This window comes from Leuciscus leuciscus (assembly GCF_965113295.1).
Source record: "Leuciscus leuciscus genome assembly, chromosome: 6".
Classification (NCBI taxonomy): Eukaryota; Metazoa; Chordata; class Actinopteri; order Cypriniformes; family Leuciscidae; genus Leuciscus; species Leuciscus leuciscus.
Window position 1 is genome coordinate 40,222,094 of NC_138730.1, and position 22,000 is coordinate 40,244,093.

General features: G+C 38.9%; 1 protein-coding gene and 1 long non-coding RNA gene across 2 annotated transcripts in view; one reads left to right on the top strand and one right to left on the bottom strand.

Annotated features, from left to right (window-relative positions):
- Positions 1-22,000, bottom strand: part of gpc1b (glypican 1b) — a 90,463-nt gene that overhangs the window by 44,179 nt on the left and 24,284 nt on the right. Inside the window, exon 2 of the mRNA XM_082173576.1 lies at positions 103-261. Coding sequence (XP_082029702.1) covers positions 103-261 — 159 coding nt within the window. The remainder of the gene's footprint in view (positions 1-102; positions 262-22,000) is intronic.
- Positions 14,041-21,525, top strand: LOC309501580. Its single transcript, XR_014206933.1, has 3 exons — positions 14,041-18,589; positions 18,792-20,539; positions 21,380-21,525. It is a non-coding gene; the product is annotated as an uncharacterized lncRNA (long non-coding RNA).

Here is a 22,000-nt window from a genome sequence, read left to right on the forward strand (position 1 = left end):
TTTTCTTCAAAGAGTGGCATTCTTTTTTCAACAAACATTTCTTCTCAACCTCGTGATGGAAAGTGTAATGTAAAGACACCCTCTTTCCAGACAGTAACTCACCGTCAAAGCTCTTGAACTGGACGCTGAGAGAGGCCTGTAAGGTGCGTCCAGACTCCTTCACCTGTGTCTCAAACTCTCTTCTGCTCAGGTTCAGGAGGTTCTCCTCCATCCCGGACGTGCAGCAGGTGTAACCCTGAGGACAGACCCGCAGGTGCTCACCTGAGAGAGACACAATTAACAACATCATCAGGACCGTCAGTAGAAGTGCATTTAACTTTCTCCATCCATCCATTCATTCATTCATCATAACCCACAATATTTCAGTGGCTTCAGCCCCTGCCTCTTTCATGGCTAGTAAATCTGCAGAGCCGCCCCCCGGAATGCGATTTCATCTCCCAAATTATAATTTTTTCTCTTATGGTCACCAAGGCCTCAAAAATACAGTAAAAACAGTAATATTGGAAAAAATATTATTACAATTTAAAATAACTGTTTCTATTTAAATACATTTTAAAATGCAATGTATTCCTTCAGATATCATTCTAATATGCTGATTTGATGCTCAAGAAACATTTTTGAGGAAACTGTGCTAGATTTTTTCAGGATTGTTTGATGAATAGAAAGGTCAAAATCCAAAATTCTAAAAGAAAAATAAATTATATTTATATATATATATATACAGTATATATCTAATTATTATTAGTATATATTCGATTATCGATTAAAAAAATACGAATTAATCACACATTTTTTATTTTTCTGAAATGAATCCACCTAACATTAAAGTTTTTTATATATTTTTATATTGTGATACTGGTAATCCAAATTAATAAATATCCAAATTAATGTAGAAATAACATACAATTATTTTGTGTGTTAGTTTATTTTAAATATTTGATCTAACAGGAAATATCCAGAAATTGAATGAACATTTTGTGTGTTTTTGTCAATTCAAATGCAAAAGAGAAGTCAATATGATCTGAATGTGTCTGTGACTGACAACTGAACATCACAGCACGGTTATATAATGGAGTACAAATGATTTTTTTTATGATGGGAAGGAGGGGGCTGAAGAGTAATTGAAAGTTTCCACTCAATCGACTGGTGTTCACCCCTGTGTTATTGTTTTATAGAAGTGATGACCTGCTCAGTCGATATAAAAACTCTCTCTGTCCTTTCCAGTTTTCAATTTTCAATGCTCAGTGTTCTCTATTAACAGTTTGCAGCACAGTTGCATACAAAATATTAAAAAAAAGTGCAAAATAAATGTAATAATAAAATAAAAAACTAAGAATTATTTATTATTATTATTATCAGCAGTACAATTATTATTATTCATATTATTTCATTAAAAGGGTAACTAAACCCTAAACCAACTTTTTTTAGTTAATGATCTGTAAGAATGGGGGTTTATTAGTGCTGTTTTTTTTTACATTTGTGTTTAAAGTGTTTTAATTTTACAAAATATGGTGTAAAAACGTCTGAGTGCTGCCCTCTTCAGGTTGAACAGTGGCTACTGCAGTTGAATTTTCCTATTGGAAGTTGTGGTGGCCGGTGATGTCAGAGGGTACCAGCTAACCACGCCCTTGCCTAAAGAGAGATACGTCACAGATGCACGTCCCCTCTCCACTGGGCTCTGCCTACTTTTCCAGCATTTTTCAAATATTGCCAGTGGGTGGAGTCAGGCTCTGACAGGGGTTTAGTTACCCTTTAACAACAATAAAACAAAAAATAATCAACTTTATTATTATATTGCTATTTTTTGTTATTTATTGATAAATAATCAATTCTTGGAAAACCAATTATTATTATTCCCTCTGATGAAGCTCTCATGGATCAGTCAAATGCTTGTGCCTGCAGACCTTTCATATTCTGATGTTTAAAATTTTTTATCAATTAGAAAGCCACATCATTCTTATTTATTGCCATCTTGGGCCATAAAGATGTGTGTATTTGTGTGTTAGTGTGTCTATCTTGTGTGGTACATTAGTGTCAAATAAAGCAAGTGTCTACCTGTGACTTGTGTATCTGAGCACGTGTGTGTTTGTCAGCGGGTGAGAGGACACACTGTCAGAGACAGGATTCTTTTTCTAAAGAGCTGGGCTGTCAGCCATTTCTATCCTGAGCCTATTCTCCAATCCAAGGACAGAGGAAGCATATAAAAAAGCACACAGCAAACAGATGGAATTTAATGCGCTCTTATCTGAGCTTAATGTTACTGCTCAAGAAGGTTTACAGGCCCTTGAACAGCATAGCATTTGATTAAACCCACACAACTAATGTGTTTGGCCTCCAACATCCAGTGCAACACACTGAAAACAGAAACCTAGGAAACAGACAAAATGTGTTTCTGTGAACCATGGCTGGTTAGGAAAAAAAAAATTATATAGGGATGTGATTCATTGTCATTTATTTTGTGAGGCTGTCTGTGGACAGATGACACTGGGTTCAGCAGTCAGAAAGAGGATTCAGATTCTCATTTATTCCACACACACACAAAAAATAAAAAAATAAAAATAAAAAAATAATAATAAAAAAAAATAAAATAAAAAAAATACGATCTGAAAAAAGTGGGCATTCTGTCACAGAAAATGGCAGGAAATAATTTATCCTAATTAATTAAATTCTTGTTTGAATGGATACATTATATTAATGCACTATAAACTAAAACTGAGCTAGTTATTATAATTTATCTTTTAGTACTTTACCTAACAGACTAGCTACACAGAGGTGTCAAGCAATTTGTTGTGATCTTTTGGTGGCTGATATTCAGTGTTTTTGGCCGTAACAACCCCTGTTCGATTCTGACTCATGGTGTGCTTGCTAAATTACCCCTTAGAGATCAATAAATCACATCTCTCTGTAAAGTGAGCTGAGCTGGGCTGGAGTTCTTTTCCGCCTCGATAAATTAGAGTTAATATAAAATAGATTACTCTGTAGGTAAAACTGGAAACATATAAACATCTTCTGGTTTCTGCCTAGAGAGATACCTTACATGACCCCTAATAAACGCATTTAAAATAGTGAGTAAAACCAATGCTATTTCCCTCTAAGGTCTCTCATGGCCCACTAACACACACACACAGTAAGATTGGAGATTGAAGAAGGACCAATTCACAGACCATTAACTTATCTGAGAACTCTAGGGAGGAAAACTCCAATTAGGATCCAATTAGACCACAGAATGAGAATCCAAAAAAACTCTGTGTGTGTGTGTGTGTGTGTGTGTGTGTGTGTGTGTGTGTGTGTGTGTGTGTGTGTGTGTGTGTGTGTGTGTGTGTGAGTGTGTGAGTGTGAGTGAGAGAGAGAGAGAGAGAGAGAGAGAGAGAGAGAGAGAGAGAGAGAGAGAGAGAGAGAGAGAGAGAGAGAGAGAGAGAGAGAGAGAGAGAGATAATGTTATTTTACAGGGAAAGGAAGGAAATGTTCACTTTAATCCGTTCAGCTCAAAGCAGTTACACAGATAAAGCATCAAATTAACACACACAGTCAGCCTGTATGTGTAGCAGTAACTATAGCATTACCACATTCAGAAGGAAGTGATTATGGATATCTATCTTAAAGAAACCTCTTGGAAGAGAACATTTATAATATGAGATTATATTATACATTTATAATATAAGAATACATTTCCTCCATGTGAATGTACACTACCGTTCAGAGGTTTGAGGTTGCAAAAGTCTGCGAATAGACCGCAAAAGTAAACAACAAGTTGCTTTATGTCAACGCTCATTAAAATAAACCGTTAGCAACCTTTACCAGGCCCTGATGGAATTTACATAACACTTTACTCACAAAACATGCACATACATTAGCACGCAATCATATTACTCTTTTTTGTTTCAACATCTGAGCAATTTGGCCAGAGAAGATACGTCCCTCCTATACTTTACATGGTCGCTACACCACTAGTACAATCTTTAGATTCCCACTAGCACAAGCCTTCCTATGTTACTGTAATCCTTTTCACCATCACCAGCCATCCAAACAGTTTTTATTTTATAGTAAACACAGTTATTACCTTTTATTTCCCGTTTCCTTCACAGTATTGCTAAAAGTGCATGCAAAGAATGTTAGCCTAACAATTAGCCTATCAACACATTCTGAGGAAGCTGCTTAATGATGTTACAAAGCAGAGAAACAAGCAGGCGTTGTCCATTTTGCTGTTTCTAAATGTAAAGTGGGTTGTTTTCAATCTATAAGGGAGACATGTCAGCAATCATTTTAATTTCAGCACATTATTTAGCAGAGTGTCATAGATTTTTCCCTAAACCTAAGTAAGTCCTATCTCATCTGACCTAAGTCTACCTGGGCCTATAATATTTATACTCTAGTGCGTCTACACATCGACGTCGGCTGAGTACAACCCTATACCCTAGCGCGTCTACACATCGACGTCGGCTGAGTCTAATCCTATACTCTAGCACATCTACACATCGACGTCGGCTGAGTCTAATCCTATACCCTAGCGCGTCTACACATTGACGGCGGCTGAGTCTAATCCTATACTCTAGCACGTCTACACATCGACGGCGGCTGAGTCTAATACTATACTCTAGCACGTCTACACATCGACGGCGGCTGAGTCTAATCCTATACTCTAGTACGTCTACACATCGACGGCGGCTGAGTCTAATCCTATACTCTAGCACGTCTACACATCGACGTCGGCTGAGTCTAATCCTATACCCTAGCGCGTCTACACATCGACGTCGGCTGAGTCTAATCCTATACCCTAGCGCGTCTACACATCGACGGCGGCTGAGTCTAATCCTATACTCTAGCACGTCTACACATCGACGTCGGCTGAGTCTAATCCTATACTCTAGCGCGTCTACACATCGACGTCGGCTGAGTCTAATCCTATACCCTAGCGCGTCTACACATCGACGGCGGCTGAGTCTAATCCTATACTCTAGCACGTCTACACATTGACGTCGGCTGAGTCTAATACCCTAGCGCGTCTACACATCGACGGCGGCTGAGTCTAACCCTATACCCTAGCACGTCTACACATCGACGTCGGCTGAGTACAACCCTATACCCTAGCACGTCTACACATCGACGTCGGCTGAGTCTAATCCTATACCCTAGCGCGTCTACACATCGACGTCGGCTTAGTCTAATCCTATACTCTAGCACGTCTACACATCGACGTCGGCTGAGTCTAATCCTATACCCTAGCGCGTCTACACATCGACGTCGGCTTAGTCTAATCCTATACCCTAGCGCGTCTACACATCGACGTCGGCTTAGTCTAATCCTATACTCTAGCACGTCTACACATCGACGTCGGCTGAGTCTAATCCTATACCCTAGCGCGTCTACACATCGACGTCGGCTGAGTCTAATCCTATACCCTAGCGCGTCTACACATCGACGTCGGCTTAGTCTAATCCTATACTCTAGCACGTCTACACATCGACGTCGGCTGAGTCTAATCCTATACCCTAGCGCGTCTACACATCGACGGCGGCTGAGTCTAATCCTATACCCTAGCACGTCTACACATCGACGTTGGCTGAGTACAACCCTATACCCTAGCACGTCTACACATCGACGTCGGCTGAGTACAACCCTATACCCTAGCGCGTCTACACATCGACGTCGGCTGGGTGCTAATCCTATACTCTAGCGTGTCTACACATAGATGTCGGCTGAGTCTAATCCTATACTCTAGGGCCCTGTCCCAAATGGCACACTCCGGACTTGTGGACTTCCTCAGAGTCCACACTTTGATGACGTCATGTAGTGCAGACCTATAGGGCCCTTGGCGCGAGTCCACGAGGGCGCATTGAGAGGTATTTTTGGGACAGACTCGATCGGCATGCCGGAAATAACGGTCTGGTTGTTGTTGGACAGGAGAAATGACATTTTTGCACTCCGACGTCTTATCTGCATGTCCACTACACAGCCTAATTTTACAGTTCTGTATTTTGATATTGTGCATATCACCTGGGCATTAGACAATAGATAAATCATGCTTATTTAAATGATGTATACAGTTGTACATAATAATACATAATGTTCCATTTGAACTAAGATTAAAATTTTAAAACATAATTTAAACATATTTTTTTCAATTTACAGGTTTCAATATTCATACTATGTTTACATATGACTCAGTAAAGCCCTGCCATTCGGTTCTATTTATTTAATGAATCATAATGCGATCGTATTATTAAACGCGCTATTATTATGTTTGAGACATCAACCACTACTCGATGACCATAATGTTTGTATTTAAACTGTAGGTAACAACTGGTCAAATGTACATTTAGGTCATAAAAACAGTAATATTTTCTTCTCAGACATGTCAACGATTATACGTGAGTGAAATCTCCTCCCATCTGTTGTCTGATTGGCCTTTCGCAAGGATTCCTGGGTAGTTAAAGTGCGTGGAGCCTGCTTCTATGCGGGCTTCGTGGAACACTTCAGAGCGGTAAAATGCTGAATGGGACGGCCTACGGACTCGTAGACTCAGCGAATGACATTTTTGCACTCCGACGTCTTATCTGCATGTCCACTACACAGCCTAATTTTACAGTTCTGTATTTTGATATTATGCATATCACCTGGGCAACGTCGGCTGAGTCTAATCCTATACCCTAGCGCGTCTACACATTGATGGCAGCTGAGTCTAATCCTATACCCTAGCGCGTCTACACATCGACGGCGGCTGAGTCTAATCCTATACTCTAGCGCGTCTACACATCGACGTCGGCTGAGTCTAATCCTATACCCTAGCGCGTCTACACATCGACGGCGGCTGAGTCTAATCCTATACCCTAGTGCGTCTACACGTCGACGTCGGCTGAGTCCAATCCTATACCCTAGCGCGTCTACACATTGACGTTGGCTGGGTGCTAATACCTGTTCCCCTAACTAGCTTACTTCCTGCGCAGGAATAATCGACAAACAGACCTCAGCAAATGTCCTTTAAATGCTTTAATCATGGCCGGAGGATCTCTCGAGCTGTTCTCAGAGAATCTCCTCCAAGAAGAAGCAAGGCCGGAGGATCTCAGACAAATTCCATTGAGAATCCCACCAGCTAACACGAGTACAACAGTTTTTATAGGAGGTATGGCAAAATGATATGAATTTGATTGGTTCTTCATATACAAATCCTTCTGTTACTAGGTAAAGCAAACTTTGTTTTAATGATTACTTCATTGTTAATCACAAGGTTCAAATTTAGTCATCTGTCTAGTTTCAATTCCCAAATTTGTTATTTATACAGTACACTCACACAACCAAAGTAAAAGCATATCCCAACACAACATACAACATTCAAAAACAGGACAGAACGTTTTAGTACATTGTGTTTCAAAGTGTTATCATGTTAGGCCTAAAAAGAGAAATAAGGTTAGATGTTAGAAACATGGTTAGTTTAATATACAGTTTACTATTTTATCTATTAAAAATCCACCACAGGAGATTGCAGGAACATTAGGATTAAGGTTAATGCATTCTAGAGAAAAAGTGTGTGTGAAAAAGCAGATGACATTCATTAGCATTGTCAAACTTTGAAAACTTCCCATTTATTCCTCACATACAGAAGAGTGCGAGTTAGCAGCAGGGACACTTTATCTGAGTGATTTGATATGAAACATTTAACACGCTAGCTCTTCACCACCCAATCAATACAACAAGAGCCCTCATCCTAAAACACTTTTCTGAGGTATTTGATAAATGAGTTTGCCAGTGGCGTGCATTTCTCCTAACGATCCACTGCAAACAACGATGATTGTGAAGCTGCGTGTCTAGCATTAATGAGAGCATTTGAATTCTGGGATAGATAGGAGAAGCATCCTATGATAGCATCACTCATTCACATACACAAGCATCTTAGCTATTGACACTGTAACAGACCCTTACACAGAAGTACTCTGGCTGTACCATGGTAAGATGGTGGTATCAGTAATACACTATACCGTTCAAAGGTTTGGGGTCTGTGAGATTTTTAAAATATGTCTCTTATGCTCAACAAGGCTGCATTTATTTGATCAAAAATACAGTAAAGACAGTAATGTTGTGAAATAGTATTACAATTTAAAATAACTGCTATATATTTTTAACTGCAATTTATTCCTGTGATGCAAAGCTGAATTTTCAGCATCATTTCTCTAGTCTTCACTGCCACACAATCCTTCTGAAATCATTCTAATATGCTAATTTGCTGTTCAAGAAACATTATTATTATTATCAATGATGAAAACAGTGTGATTTTTTTCAGGATTATTTGATGAATAGAAAGTTTTAAAAAAACAAACATTTATTTGATATCAAAATCTTTTGTAACATTATAAAAGTATTTTGGTCAATGTAATGCATCCTATAGCTGAATAAAAGTATTTATTTATTTATATATATAAAAAAAAAACTTTCAAAAAGCATATTCAGTTTTTACAGCTTCTGAATGGCTGTCAATGCATCACAAATGTACAAAAAAAAAAAGCACTTGTTCTCGAATCAGCTAATCTCAGACTTGAATATGCATCTCAGAAATTATGAAATCTTGTCAGAGCTCAGTAATACATCATAGTGTTCTGGTTTATTAATGTCACTTGCATCAGATGAGAGGAAGTAGAGATATCATAGGAAGTTGCAAGACCCATTCTAGTGATTTGCCTCGTTAAATAAATCCCAGACAGAAATCCCACCCACACACCATTCCTGTCACACACACACAGAGAGAGAGAGAGAGAGAGAGTTATCAGGAACATGATGGATTACAGCGCGTTTTAGAAATGAAGCCTGAACAGAGACACACACACACAGTGGCGTTCAGTATCACTGAGCTAGTGTTGTGGGCAGAGAGACAGGACAGATGATCCGGTGTGTAAAACTAAACACAAGATTATCACTGTAACATCTTTCTGTCTGCCGCTGGATCAGTGTATTTCACTGGGATTATTTCCAACAAATTCCACCAATGCAGTCATGGGTTTTTTGTGTCATTTTGGCACATGCCTGCATTGTTTTAGCACCCAATTCACAAAAATATATTATGCAAATAGAGTATGTTGCAAACAGACCCACCAAATTACTGTTTGACCATGCATACAAACTATAACAGTCTTTTACTGTATATCATTCTAGGAATTGCTGCGGATCAGTTAAGGTGTGGACACCCCGCTCACAATTGCTGTTTCGGTCTCTTTTTTCTTAACAAGAATTGCGCTTATTTAGACGTAGAACCATCTCTTTACAACCACAACACACAGGAGACAGGTGCACACTCCAACAAGCACAGAATAGGTAGAGGGAGATTGAGTGAACGGCGAACAGTAGATAAACGAGATAGTGGAACAGTTCATACAACATGAATTAATATGGAGGCGTCAAAACTTCGCATGCATGTAGCCTAGAATGTATTTGTTATGCATCACATTTTAGAACATGGCTCTCAAATGTATGGACTAAAATATAATGCTATGTGAGATCACAACATAAGGCACAAATGAATATGAAACTTTTCATCTGTAATTTTAATGCACAAAAAAAGTGTGAGAACTGTGCACTTGTACGAGAAAATCGCTGCCAATTTTGCTTTGGTTTGTAAAGTACAAATGAAAATGGATCACATTTAAATGTGCATAAGATAACTAATTTTACATTCTGGCATTTATATGCAGCCGGTGTGATGACAAATCAGGTCCTCCCTCGAATTTGGGTCTCTGTTAGGACCCCAAGCCATCCCATTGGCTCCAATATTTGTTTGTTTAAAAGCTTCTCTTTGTAAGCTCCTGATTACAATTCCAACAAAATCATGTTATGATAAAAGCTATTTGAACTATGACAGTTTATGTCTATAGTTAGCTTATGTATTAGCATAGCATACAGATACCCGATTAGCATGTGATGAACTAGCCGTCCTTATTCACTGAAAATATTCTCCTCTGCTGTTGCTCTCAAATCAGATATGTGCTGTTCGGTGTGTAAGTGATGGTTATGAAACATGATTTGATCAATATTTCATGTCACTGACATCCAACCTGTGCAATAGCCACCTATTTCATCCAAGAGCAATGACAGAGTGGAAAATGTTCAGTTTAGTCGCTGCTGGAAAAAAAGAGAAAACTCTGTCCCGTCACTTTTTGCTGTTTCAGCTCAATAGAAAACAGGACTACATGGCACTGACAGGAGGCTTTGTTAAACAGACAGGTAATGCTGAGATGACATTCAGATGATCAAGTTTTGCCGAGAGGAATCTGGATTTGTCTCCTCCGTCTAGAATCACAGGCAAAAATCACTGTAGCAGAGCTGACTGGACCAGTTTTTCACACGCAGCCTCATCAGCAGGCATTTATTGGTGTAAATGAGGGATTCGAGAAATGAATGTGAAAAATATGAAAGTTGAGAGAACGGGGGGGGGGGGGGGGGGGGGTACTGTCAGATGTGGCGTAATTCAACACTGCATGATGATACGAAAGTCATTCATTTACAAATTTTCCTATAAAGAAACAGACTGAAGGATTTTCACAAAAAACTGCATCACTTTACAGTTTCTTGGAAATCAATATTATAGTCAAAAATATTAAATATCTAGTGCCTGACATTATGGTTTCAGCATAAGTAGCCTAATAACAGTAAAGCCAGCTTGCAGTTAGTTATTCAGGACACTAACTATCAGCTATCTTTACTGCGGTGGGATATTAGTAGTGAACGCGAGCCGAGAACCAGCTGGGCTCTGTGGCCCGTGGTGCAGCGCGTTCTGTTCCCTGTGGGAGAGTTCCTCAGGGACACTGACATGGATCTAAATCAGTGTCTAATCCGCTCACTTGTCAGGCCGACTGCCACCACGCAGGTGAGCATCAGCGCCCTACATCTGCATGCTAACCTGCTTTCGAGTCTGCATGGCGATTCGCTTCTCATTCCTGTTGTCCCAGTTTCTGAATGAATCATTGAGTCATAAATGCATTGGGACTAGGAGAATTAAAGCGCAGCTGGTGTGTCTGAGATGGCCTTAAAGGTTTACACAGCACAATTTTAGTAGAGTTAAATTGGACTATTTTTATTGAATAGTCAAGGTTTCTTTCACAAATAAAACAGATTTTCAATATGTTCAGCTCTCTTGTTGATTTAACAGGCGGTTTTTATAACAAAGAGGTGAAAGGTCTGTTTAGTGGCTGAAAAAATGTTCAAGAAAAGACTCAGTTCTTGACCAGATCTACAGATGGGCTTTGGTTAATCCGTTTTGTCTGCTTTTGTTTTAACATTCATTATGGACACAGTCTACTGGAAAAGGCAATCCCCTCTGTGTCTTGGTGTTTTAACAGCATGAGATATTTTGGACTTTTGTAATTTGGTGTGTGTGTGTGTCTGTGAGGGTATGAGGGATTTAGTGAACCTTGTTGCTGAGATACAAAGGAAGTATTCATCAAGGACAAATATAAATTTGGTAATGGCGCAAACACACCCACAAAATAACTGTTTATCTCAATTTGCATGGTGCAACTGCCCAGCTTGTTACACACACACACTCACACACACATTTTATAAAATCTGGAATCCTATCAATGGAGAATAAAATGCTATATGAAACTGTGGTGGATTTTTAATAGATAAAATAGTAAACTGTATATTAAACTAACCATGTTTCTAACATCTAACCTTACTTCTCTGTTTAGGCCTAACATGATAACACTTTGAAACACAATGTACTAAAACATTCTGTCCTGTGTTTTTGAATGTTGTATGTTGTGTTGCCATATCCCTTTTACTTTGGTTGTGTGAGTGTATAAATAACAAATTTGGGAATTGAAACTAGACAGATGACTAAATTTGAACCTTGTGATTAACAATGAAGTAATCATTAAAACAAAGTTTGCTTTACCTAGTAACAGAAGGGTTTGCATATGAAGAAACAATCTAATTCATATCATTTTGCCATACCTCCCTATTCTATAAAAACTGTTGTACTCGTGTTAGCTGGTGGGATTCTCAATGGAATTTGTCTGAGATCCTCCAGCTTTGCTTCTTCTTGGAGGAGATTCTCTGAGAACTGCTCGAGAGATCCTCCGGCCGTGATTAAAGCATTTAAAGGACATTTGCTGAGGTCTGTTTGTCAATTATTCCTGCGCAAGAAGAAAGCTAGTTAGGGAAGCAAGTTAGTTAGGTAGACTATTAAACGTCGATTGGAGACGGCCCAGGGAGAACGTCGATTGAAGACGTCCCCGGTAGACTATTTATTAAACGTCGATTGGAGACGTTAGGGAGAACGTCGGTTGGAGACGTCCCCGGTAGACTTAGAGTAGGAGCTAGATAGGGAAAAATCTACGACAAAACATAATAAATGTTAAATGTTTGACTTCGTTTGATTATATTTTAAATATATATATAAATGCAGATTAATTATGAAATGCATTTATAATTAGTGATATAATCAATATAATAATAAACATTATTATTATTATTAAATAATAATAAAATATACATGATCTAGATATATAATCTGAAATGTTATTAGAGAAAATAAAATTCTATATGAAAAGTATAATTATTAGATGATTTATATTTTAAAATGTATTGTATGTTTTAAAATTTTCCAATATTTATACATCAATTATTTATACATTAATAATTAGAAAATACACCGCTAATTTGGAATGGCTATCTATGGAGAACTAATCTGGCATATTTCATAATGAAACTTATTTGTATGTGACAATAACTTGATTGAAATATAAATATTATACATACATGTACTATACAAGCACATTACGCAATTGAATAAACAGTGGGTTGTAAGAACAAAACACAGGGTTTACGTTCAAATAAAGCTTGCTGAAGTGTGAATTCGCCTCGAAGTGTGTTTGAAATGAGACGGCACTAGTCAAAAAACTTTCTGCACACTCTGTAAAGCCTAGAGCAGCTGTCCATGAATTAGCAGACACTGTGGTCCCTTCATGAAATAAGGGCACAAAAACACAATTCAGCTGTCTTTCTGTTCTTCACTCTTTCAACACAACACCCACATCAGTCCCCAGCAACTGATGAATCACACGCATTCACAGGTTTGTGTTTGTCTGGAATATCTCAGCTCCTCGGGCTGGATCAGAGCAAGTGCAAAACTCTGCATCAGTCTCTCTCTCTCTCTCTCTCTCTCTCTCTCTCTCTCTCTCTCTGCTGAAATCTGTCAGCCCTTACTCAAGAGAGAAGATTCGCAGTCCCCCCAAATGTCGACAGCTCGCTTCACTATGAGTGTGTTTGAACTAAGAAATAGACTGAGACTTTAGTGGAAGAAAAGCAATGCAATGAGCAAAGGGTCGACTGAGTCAAATCTGACACCCACAGAGATAACTCGAAAGGAAAATTTAATTAAATATTTGAATGAGAATATAACTCAGTTATTTCTCTTAAACAGTGATGAGAATGAATAGATGCATTTAATTAAATGTAATGTGTGAAACAGGATTTTTACTGATAAAAAGCTTAAGCTTAAGTAACTACATCTTTAATTAAAATTCGATTAGCATACATTTTTCCGTAATAGTGAAGCCTTTCCATTAACAAACTACTTTTCTTAGCAAGTAGCCAAGCGGTATCGGGTGACAAGACACTACATCACTGTTTTATGTTATTGCATTGCACAAGCCAAGCCAAGTGAGCAGAGACATGTTCTCTTAACACATTCACACTAACTCTTTCACTCGGATGTAGCGTCAAAGTTTTAGGTTAAGTTATGTCCAGCTATGGGAGTACAGCTCCTATCTGCTTACATCAGGAAAATCAGATAACATCAATGTTACTAAATACCATTTAATAATTTAGGGTCGGTAAGATTTTCTTAATGTTTTTGAAAGAAGTCTCTTATGCTCACTAATGCATTTATTTGATCAAAAATACAGTAATATTGTGAAATATTATTAAACAACTGCTTTGGTTTCTATTTCAATATATTTTAAAATGTTTAAAAATGTTAAAAAAAAATTTCTAACATGCTTATTTGGTGCTCAATAAATATTTCTTATTATCGCAGTTGAAAAATGTTTTTTATTAATTTAATGCATCCTTGGTGAATACAAATGAATTGATTATATACATATATTTATAATGTTACAAAAGAATTCTATTTTAAACATTCTTCAAATAATTTCTTAATGATCATGTAACACTGACAACTTGGGCAATAGATAAATAAAATATTTTTTTTATAGCAGTTATTTTAAACTGTGATATTATTTAATATATTTTTGATCAACTAAATGCAGCTTTGGGACATAAAAAGCCATTTTAAAAACAAATGAATTGCACTGATCCCAAACTTTTGGACAGTACCGTATTTAAATATACATGAAAAACAGGAATCATATTTCAAATGAGGAATAAAATGAACATAAAAGGCACAATAAGATGTAACAACAGTTCATAAATCATAAATTGTGCTTATTTTAAAGCATTTTTTTCTATTTTTAAGTTGTATTAATTTATTAATTTTAATTTTTGAAAAGAGAAACATATGTGAACATATATGTTGATCCATGAAGAAACGTTGAGCCTCCTGGGCTTTGGAAGAGCAACCTCTGCAATAAAATCTGCCTCTGGCCAGAGCATTCAGCCTATCTCAAGAGCGCAGATGCAGTCGCCTCAAACCAAGTAGAACTAGACTCAACTTCAGAGGAAGAGGTTCAGAGCAGAAAGCACGTCAAACGAGGCGATCCTGACATTCACATTCAAACGAAATCTCAAAATACACATATGTATTCTCCCCTCTCTCTCTCTCTCTCTCTCTCACACACACACATACACACACACGTACACATATACACCTTTGTGCCCATGTGGGTGGGATACACTCCATCTCACTGATAGCCTAAGGTGAGGTCCTGTTAAATGTATGTGTGTGTGTGTGTGTGTGTGTGTGTGTGTGTGTGTGTGTGTGTGTGTGTGTGTGTGTGTGTGTGTGTGTGTGTGTGTGTGTGTGTGTGTGTGTGTGTGTGTGTGTGTGTGTGTGTGTGTGTGTGTGTGTGTGTGTGTGTGTGTGTGTGTGTGTGTGTGTGTGTGTGTGTGTGTGTGTGTGTGTGTCCTGAGGGTTACATGTCTGTTCATATGCAGAAAGTTCAAGTAACATTGACTAGCCTTTGTTTCCCCAATACAGAAACAACTCCATTCCAACATTTAACACCCAGCGGGCAAGAATCAAGTTCATCCAGGAAGACTTAAATACACTCTGGAAAACTGAAATATTCATCGTATCACCTCAGGAGATATGAATGAGAGGTGAAGGCAAATATAATTTAGCTGTCAGGACGGAGTTGTGCTGGGGTTCTGCTAGTCTACGGCACAATCACTGTGGTCTCCAACAGTGTGGGGGCACTAACTGGACAAGCTAAAGCCTAACACATCATAACACAAACAGTTATAGCTTTTCTTTCAGCTACAACATCTACAACTTAAATTAGACCTTTATATTTTATAATAAATAAGATACTTTTCAGTACAAAACTCAATGCTATCATTTTGAAGTGTGTGGTTGTGAAGGCACTGGTGTAACCGGTCCTACTCAACCCACTCCGAGCGGGATTCAAATCGTGATCTCTGGCGTGGGACGCGGGCGCTCTAAAAAGGAGGTTAAAGACCGTAGCCTTTAGTGTCAGTCACTAGAGAACCTCTTGAGATCAGGGGAGTGAGGTTTACATGCACAGCTCTTACTGGCCTACGACAGTTACGAAGGATTGCTAAGGTATTTTACCATATTGTTTTGTATCATTAGCATGCAGCTATACTGCAATGTCCTAAAAACAACATGCACGCATATAGTTAATTTTCTAATTATATCAAATGATTATGTATCAGTAATTTTTGGTGTTGAATGTAATATAAGTAGACTACTGTTCAAAACTTTGGGATGAGTAAGATTCATTTTTATGTTTACGAAAGAAGTCTCTTATACTCGCCAAGGTTGCATTTTTTTTTAGCAAAATCTATGTAGTAAAAACTGTAATATTATGAAATATTTTTCTGTTTGAATATTTTTACATGTAATTTATTCCTGTGATGCAAAGCTGAATTTTCAGCATCATTACTCCAGTCTTCAGTCTTCATTCTAATATGCTGATTTGCTGCCCAAGAAACATTTCTTATTATTTCCAATGCTGAAAACAGCTGTGCTGCTTCACATTTTTGTGGAAACCATAATACTAGTTTGTGATCTTTAAGATAGTCATGAGAAAGTTACATTTATTTTTCAAGAATTCCAAAAAAAGCAATCATTTAAAATATAAATATTTTGAAACATTATATATTTCTTTAGGGTAAATTTTGTACAGTTTAAATCATCCTTGCTGAATAAAAGTTTTTATTTTATTTTATTTTATTTTATTTTTACCAAAAACTTTTGAGCAGTATAACCATAACTTTTGAGTATGTAATCAATAATCATAAAATGTTCAAACGTTTAAAGACTTTGTCAAAGACAAGCCAATTAGGAAAAAAAAATTTCTCAAAAGGAGGAATAAATCCCAAAAGACAATTTAATCAAATATAGGCATATCTAATGGGGCAAATAATAATAGTAATTTCAAAGCATAAACATCTGCTTTTTATTACATTCAGGCTACTTCAAACGTTATCATTCACAGGAAGTGATGTCACACTCCTTGTCTTTTCCAAGGTCATGCATTGTAGCCATTGCCCACATTGATCCATAACAGTGTGTCTCACCGTCACATGGGCATCTGACACAAAGGAGTCTGAGACACAGTCATTGGACCCATGCTGCTGACTCATGTGGAGCCATAATGTGATATTTCAGCACAATGTGCGTCTTTGAGTGATATCGTGCAAGCTCTGGCATGAACGCTGGCACAAAGCAATCAGGAAGCATGAGGATTAGCTCCAGAAATCGGACAAACTCCTGGCAGAATCATCCTTGAGGATCCAGGAATTCAGTCACCCAGTTCTTTAAATTCCATTCGCCTCATGTGATTTGAGAACAACAAATGTCAATGAAATAAAATTTTAAGTGAATAAACAACAGCACCATTTACACAGTGAGAAATCAAATCTAATATTTTGATTAATTAGTCAGATGGCATAACATCACATATTAAGATGTGAATGAGAGCAGAAGTCAAGTGGGAAACTGGGCCGCATTCAGCCTGAAATGCTGCTTGACTGGGAAGCCCATAGCCGGGCATCATGCCATGCCAGCCTGTCCTATCAGGCTGACACACGCGACAACACGCACTCGCACAAGCACACACACAGTAAAGCAAGGGTCCACAAGAGTTCATCTGTCCCTGTCTCTGCCTGAGTACAATCCAATTTAAAGTTTTCAAATTGCACTAACACGCATCATTCACACTCTCTTATACCCCTTACACACAGAGCGTTGATCCCAGAAAATTGCCATATAATTGCTAGAGTGACTTTTGTGTGAACGCAAACATGTCCCGGGATGGGGACCTAGTAACATTGCCAGGATCAGTCCCGGAAGCGCCCTGTGTGAAGAAAAGGCAGGACCAATGCCGTAAGGGATGTGTTGTAGTGATGTCATTAGCCGCGTTTCCATTACCCTACAAATTGCGCAAATTGAAATTGCGAATTGAAAATACGCCCAATGGAAACACGTCAATTTCGCAAAAACTTCCATTTATCGCAAAAAAGTTTTTATGCTTGCATGAGGTGGTTTTTCAGGCAATTCGAAAAAGAAATATTTCGCAAAACTGCAATGGAAACAGTTTTTGCGCATTTACAGGTCACCTGACATGACGCGGTATGTTTGGACAGAATACGAGACAGAGTTCTTTATTAAATTCATAAAAGACAAAAGAATTACAGGAATAATGGATTCTAAATAAATAAAATTGCCACAATCAAGACCTCGAAGCAGAAATGAGGGAGAAACACCCAGAAACACCTCATATGTGCCGCTCACAAGTATAATAAGGGTCGTTCCTTACCATTAATTCTTTGAAAACACACATACATCTCCTTCGATTAATAATAATGGCTAGTGCAGTGGCTGGGATATAGTACATAAACCTACCAACGTCCGTTGCCATGGTTTTTGGAATGATTTTACTTATCGCGAGTGCCAAAATATTTTAGTCGCATAACATCGGTAAATGGAAGCGCTGTCATTTCGCAATCGTTTTTTGTCGACATTTAGAAAAAATCACAAACGTTTAGCGCAAATCTGTAATGGAAACGTGCCTATTGAAGCTGAGATTGTTCGCCAGCTTATTGGAACGGTACACAATGTGCTAGTTTATGATCGAATCAGGAAAAAAAATGCACAAGCATGGTTTCTCGAGAGATAAATCGCAGACCATAAGCAAACTTAGATGCTGCGGAGACATTATATGTCACATCCTGATGTAACGTGTCTTTACGGGATCTTTACGGGATGTGTGTGAACACACGCACAGGTTCCAGAAAATCACCGGCACTGTGAATTAACCAAAATCAAACAATTCTGAAACAAATCCCGGGACACATTCTCAGTGTATTTTCCAGATCTATCTCTGTGTGAAAGGGGCTTTACAGACGCCAGCCTGAACCCTTTTCCTCTTGTCCTCATTGCTCGGTTCAGATCCGGCCAGTAAGAGACCTGCTTTAAGCTCAGATATAGTATTACGTTTTATATACTTTATACTGACATACACAGACACAAATTGACAAGGAGCTAGGAGCTAATCCAGCTAGGAAGCCTCCTTCGGCCTCCACACACACTCCAGGTGGCAGAACACTCTTCACACTTCAGTCTCGGGTGGCGGACAGGGACAGGGTGGCGTTGATATTAGAGCAAGGTATATGTTTGTATGTATGTATGTATATGTTTATATATACACACAGTTGTAATTTCAAAATTTCAACCCCCATTGCAAATCAGGTTCATTAGCAAAATGTACAGACTTTCAGCTGTTTGCAATGAACAAATCAAACAAAAGTAATTGAAATAGCTCAACACAACAAATGTTTCAAGTGGTTTCCCCAAATTCAACTGAAAATGCAACTTTAAAGACTTCTGCAGTCTCAAAATTATTCAACACCTTAAATAGAATCCCTCACAAATCTGAAAACACATGATTCAACTAATCAAGGCCTTCAATAGTTACACTAGGTGTGCTTGAGCTAGAAAATATGAAATATTTGAACTGGCTAGGTTTGTTGAGTGTCACGTTTGACTGCATGTTAGAAATATGGCTAAGTCAAAAGAATGATCCAAAAAGTTAAGAGAAGATTTTATCGCCCTTCAAAAACAAGGAACAGGATACAAAAAGATAGCGAAGGCACTAAATGTTCCTAAAGACATCGCTGGTAGCATAGTTCACAAGTTCAAGGTCAAAGGAACAGTGGTTACACTACCTGGATGGGCAGAAAAAGGAAGCTATCAATGGCTGCAACCATATTTCTGAGAAGGCAGGTTCAGAAAAAACCTTGAGTGACTGCAAAAGACCTGCAGCAAGACTTGGCAACAAGCACTGAGGTTTCAGCTTGAACAGTAAGGCGCGAACTAAACGCATACCGGAACTCTAAGACGTACACCACTACTGACCAAAAGCACAAGAAAACTCGCCTCCAATTTGCTCAAAATCATATTAATAAGCCACAAAAGTTTTGGGATTCTGTTCTGTAGAGCGATGAAAACAAAACTGGAATTTTCGTCCTTATGGATCAGAAGGAGGAAGAAGAATGAAGCATATGCTGAAAAGAACACTGCCTACAGTTCAGCATGGTCGTGGCTTGCTGATGCTCTGGGGCTGCTTTGCATCCTTTGGCACTGGAAACCTGAAGCGTGTGGAAGGCAAGATGGATTCATTGAAGTATCAGGAAATCCTAGGAGAAAACATCATGCCGTCAGTGAGGAAGCTGAAGCTGAACTTCCAACAGGACAATGTTCCCAAGCATACCTCAAATTCCACCAAGGCTTGGTTACAGAAGAAGTCCTGGAAGATTCTACAGTAGCCATCAGTCACCTGACTTGAACCCCATAGACAATCTCTGATGGGATTTGAAGGCGGTGGTTGCAGCACGCAAACCCAAGAATAATACTGAACTGGAGGAATCTCAGCCCGTTCCACATGAGCAATGGCACTCATGAGGAATGGGCTAAGATTCCGCAGAAACACTGCCAGAAGCTGGTGTCTGGTTATACATCTCGTTTGCAAGCAGGTCATAACAGCAAAAGGGTGTACTACTTAGTACTAAAGATGCTTGCCATGAACGGGTTGAATCATTTTGAGACTGTAGAAGCCATCAAAAGCTGCAAAGGTCATTGAAGCAGACAGTCAGGTCATGGTGGTGTTAGGCCTTGGCAGAGATTCAAGCTTTTGGAATGTTGTAGATTCACATTTGTTTATTTGCTTAAACTGATTAATGAGGAGCCACTACACTGACATTATCTAGAAGACAAGATGAGTTCATTAAAAGGAAATGAGGTTGATATTGATAAACGAAGCCATTCTCAAGAAAATCCTCAGGAGAGTGGTATTATATAGCTGAAGCATTACAATGTCTGTGGTCTCTGTAACTGGTGGTGCTGGCTAAGGCAATAGAGGTCTGCACGGGCTTTAAACTGAAGCCCGAACCCGGCCCGTACCCGCGATCATTTAACCCGACCCGACCCGAGAATTACATTTACATGTTAAGCCCGAACCCGACCCGAACCCGAGGTCCACTCTGTTTCTCACAACAAATACCATTTTTTGCAATATGTTGTATTTAATGATTGCTTGAAACGGTAAACAAATACATGTAGGCGCAGCGGCCCTATAAGCACAGCAGTAAGAGAAAAACTTACCAATCACGTAACTTTGCTGTGGTCGAACAGGTGTAACAGTCACACATTTCTCTGGAACTCAAACTTTAAACTTTAAAAAGTTCACGCAGTGTTGCAAAACTATTTACACAAATATATCCTTCTCAGTATGAGTTATGAAGTAAGAGAACGGCGTCGACAGTTGATGGTTTCAGCGCCGTCCTCCTCTGATTGAAAGTTAGTCCAGCTGCACTGAAGTTTCTCTCGCTGCTGCTGCTACTTGCAGGGATGCTGAGGATACTACGGGCCAGTTTTGACAGTAAGGGGAAAATATATATATATATATATTTGAGAGAGAGAGCCTGTGTGTCTGTGTAGCCAATGTACATTGCACATCTGCGCACGCATGTAACGTTACTTTCTCTCTCTCGCGTACCGGTCACCACAACACAGCAAGCAGGCAGAGCACACGGCACGCAAACTATATAGCCTATTTAGTTTTTCTTAGTTACAAACCCGAACCCGACCCGAACCCGAGGCTGTTCATTAAACATTAACCCGAACCCGACCCGAAACCCGAAACATTTTCAGGACCCGTCGGGCTCGGGTCGGGTAGCAGACCTCCATAAGGCAATCATCATTATTACTAATGCTCATACTTAGAGTTAAGGATCTGAACAAAACCCCCGACCACAAGTATTACACATTTTTAACCATTAATGCTATTGACATGAACAATACCTTAAATCATGTGAATTAGTTTAGTTTTTGTACTCAGAGTAGAGTTCTCAACGGGTCGGGTCGGCCCGACAAACCCGACGGGACCCGCCGGTTCGGGCCGGGTTCGGGTCGAAAATATAAGCAAATGACTCGGGTCGGGTCGGACCTCGGGCTTAATCTTTTCCGCTCAGTAAAAAACAAAAAAATTTATTATCATCGCTGCTGTTCACCGTAAAGCAAGTCTGGCTGCTGCGTGCAAAGTGCATCATGGAGAGGGGCGGGGGCAGACGCCGCTGCGTGCACGCCTTTAGCCTGGAGAAGAGGATGGAGTTGGTGAAAAGTAAACTTGCCGCAGGTGAATTCACCGTCGCTACTACAGACTATTTATATATTTAAAGTTTATTGTTTCAGTTGTTTGTATTGTTAAAAGGCGTGAACATTAAAGGTTGATTTGAATTCGCGTCTGCTGGTCATGATAATACGTGTATGAGAAAAAAAATTCCGACGCGGCGTCGGGCTGCGGGCCGGGTT